Source organism: Hipposideros armiger, unplaced genomic scaffold (genome assembly GCF_001890085.2).
Source record: "Hipposideros armiger isolate ML-2016 unplaced genomic scaffold, ASM189008v1 scaffold_1214, whole genome shotgun sequence".
In the NCBI taxonomy this organism is placed as follows: Eukaryota; Metazoa; Chordata; class Mammalia; order Chiroptera; family Hipposideridae; genus Hipposideros; species Hipposideros armiger.
Window position 1 is genome coordinate 181638 of NW_017732564.1, and position 2501 is coordinate 184138.

The window sequence follows — 2501 nt, forward strand, 5'->3', positions numbered from 1 at the left end:
GAGGAACTGAAAGAAGAGTGCTTTGATGGCAAGGATACAGAGGATATTTAAAGTTAGCCAAACAGTCACTAGGAAACGTGCAGCTCTGAGGCATGAGTACAGATGTTCCGGGAAAGGTCAGGGGCCTGCTCTGCATCTCCCTCCCCATGTGCACGAGCTGCAGGCAAACAGATGGGGAGGCCTCTTCTGTCTGGGGAGCCATCTCCACCCACCCCAGCTGGGCACTTAACCTAGATTTAATAATAGCAGTTGCAGTTAATGCAGAATTTACAAGGCTATTTAGTACTGTGGGACTTGGGGATCTAGATCGTTCAAAATGAACAAGCAGTTTGAACCGTTTTCTTGATTGTTATCTCAAATTATGCCATTTGAAAAAATATCTATTGCATATGTTGCTTTTTAAGTACATGTAAAATATTTAGCACAGCACTGGGTAGTCTATCAGTAGAAGTAATATTCATTGTTATCCTTTTTGGTAATCTTATAAAGGGGAGGCGAAATAATAATCATTCCATTTTCTGCATCCCAGAGTCACAGAACTAGAGGCTCTCTTGTGACATCTTCAAAGTCAGGCTACAAATGTTGACATCGCTCCTCCCTGAGGAAGTCCAATAATTACCATTTACCCCTTCTTTCCATCTCACCTGACCCCTAAAAGCATTCTCTGACTTTCATTTTAATTCCTCCATTCTGTGATTGTTGCTCACTACCTTAAATGATACACACCTATACATCCCTTAAATGAAGTTTTTGTCATATTCTTTCCAAGAATTGGAAAACAATATTTTATGACACCTTTCATTGTATTTACTCTAGAACTCTATAATTTCAAAAGATGATCTTAGTTGAAGTGATAGCAGCCTTAAAAGCATGGAGCAACGGGCTGAATGTGCCACATTTCTAAATGTGTGATCCTATAGAGCTCGCTGCATGAACTTGAAAAATGCTATTATTATTTCTAAGCCAAAAATAAATGATCATTTCCTTATACTATTTCATGTATGCCAATGCAACCAATGATATCTGAGATGCAAACTTCAAGTTCACTAAAATATATTCAACTAAGATGAACAGATGGGTTTTTTTTCTAGAAAACAAGCATATATATTTGCACATAACAGCCATTATGTCACTAGGCCCACAATAAGATTTTTTTAGCAAATTTACAAGAAGTGTTAATGTCATTCAGTTACTCTTGATAACTTTTAATTATGCTACATAAATCAAAATTATTGAGGGAAATGGATGCTCTTTGCTTAAAACAAGTGACTGACTACTTTAAATACTTGTGAGTAGCGACTAGCAGGATAGAAATGGAAAGAACTAAAGCTTAAGGACTTTTCTGCTGAGTATAAGTTAATCCACTTGAAAATTAAAAGTATTCATTGAAATAGTTCTTATTAAAGATAATGTGAAGTTGAAAATGCATCATATACTGTAATAATGTTTATATTCAANTAGAGATTGAATTGTCTAACTCAGCTATGTAATGTGTTAATTTTGTGTGGATATCCAATAAGCAAAATCCATTAATCTAATAGTATCTCTAATGAGGATAACCCTATTCATTTTTTCACTTTCAGTGTAGAAAAATTAACTGAGGTAGCTTGCTATCACATTGAAACATCTACAAAAATTCAGAATGAACTTTACGTAGGCCAAGAAGACTTCTTCATTAATAACGATATAAAGGTCTTCCCAGATCCCCCTCCTCCGATACGTCCTCCACCTGTAGAAAAGGAAGAAAATGGCACCCTGACCATCAATCAGCTGGACAGTCTTCTAGATCAGTTCTTAGATATAGCGCCCAAAGGTAGGAAAAACAATTATTATTCAAAGAGCATTTAAAAGGTCAAGATTAACCAGGCTGTCAATCACTTGTCCACAAATAAAATCAGCCCTCTGAGATGACATGGCACTAAAATGAGCCCTTGCTTTGTTCTAGTTTATCTCATATTTGCTTCATCCAACATAGATCTGAACTAAGTACACTGGAAAAACAGTGACTAATGTTTTGGCGGTGTGGCGATCCTCCTTCCTGGTAATTCTCCCCTCCTGCCTCCCCTGCACCTGGCTGGCACGTTGGAAAATTTGAGTATCGCTCCATCTGGCAATTGAGAGACAGCCTTTGTGTGTAGTTCTAGTTTAATTTGTGTATTGGGATTATGAGTTTGTATTGGTGGACGTGGATTTTGAACATTATTGACCACTCATAGTCTCTTTCAGAAGGAAACTTAGTATTCATGATGATAACCATCATATGCCAACTTCAAAACCAGCATTTGTATTTCAACTAAAAGTTTAAAAATGAATAAGAAATCGCAGCTATAACTTGACATGTGTATGTCTTAGCAGATTAACTCTAGAAACCCTGGGGACTAACAGATGTCCACTGACACGTTTATCTAGTTTCAGAATATGGTAGAATACACCAGTTTCAAAGTATGGTAGAAAAAGGAAGAGAGAAGAAAGAAAGAGAAGGACAGCGATAGTTATATTAA

General features: G+C 36.7%; 1 protein-coding gene across 1 annotated transcript in view; it reads left to right on the forward strand.

Annotated features, from left to right (window-relative positions):
• Positions 1-2501, forward strand: part of SPEF2 (sperm flagellar and cilia associated 2) — a 164861-nt gene that overhangs the window by 126320 nt on the left and 36040 nt on the right. The window contains exon 29 of the mRNA XM_019632971.1: positions 1584-1813. Within this exon, the coding sequence (XP_019488516.1) occupies positions 1584-1813 (230 nt within the window). The remainder of the gene's footprint in view (positions 1-1583; positions 1814-2501) is intronic.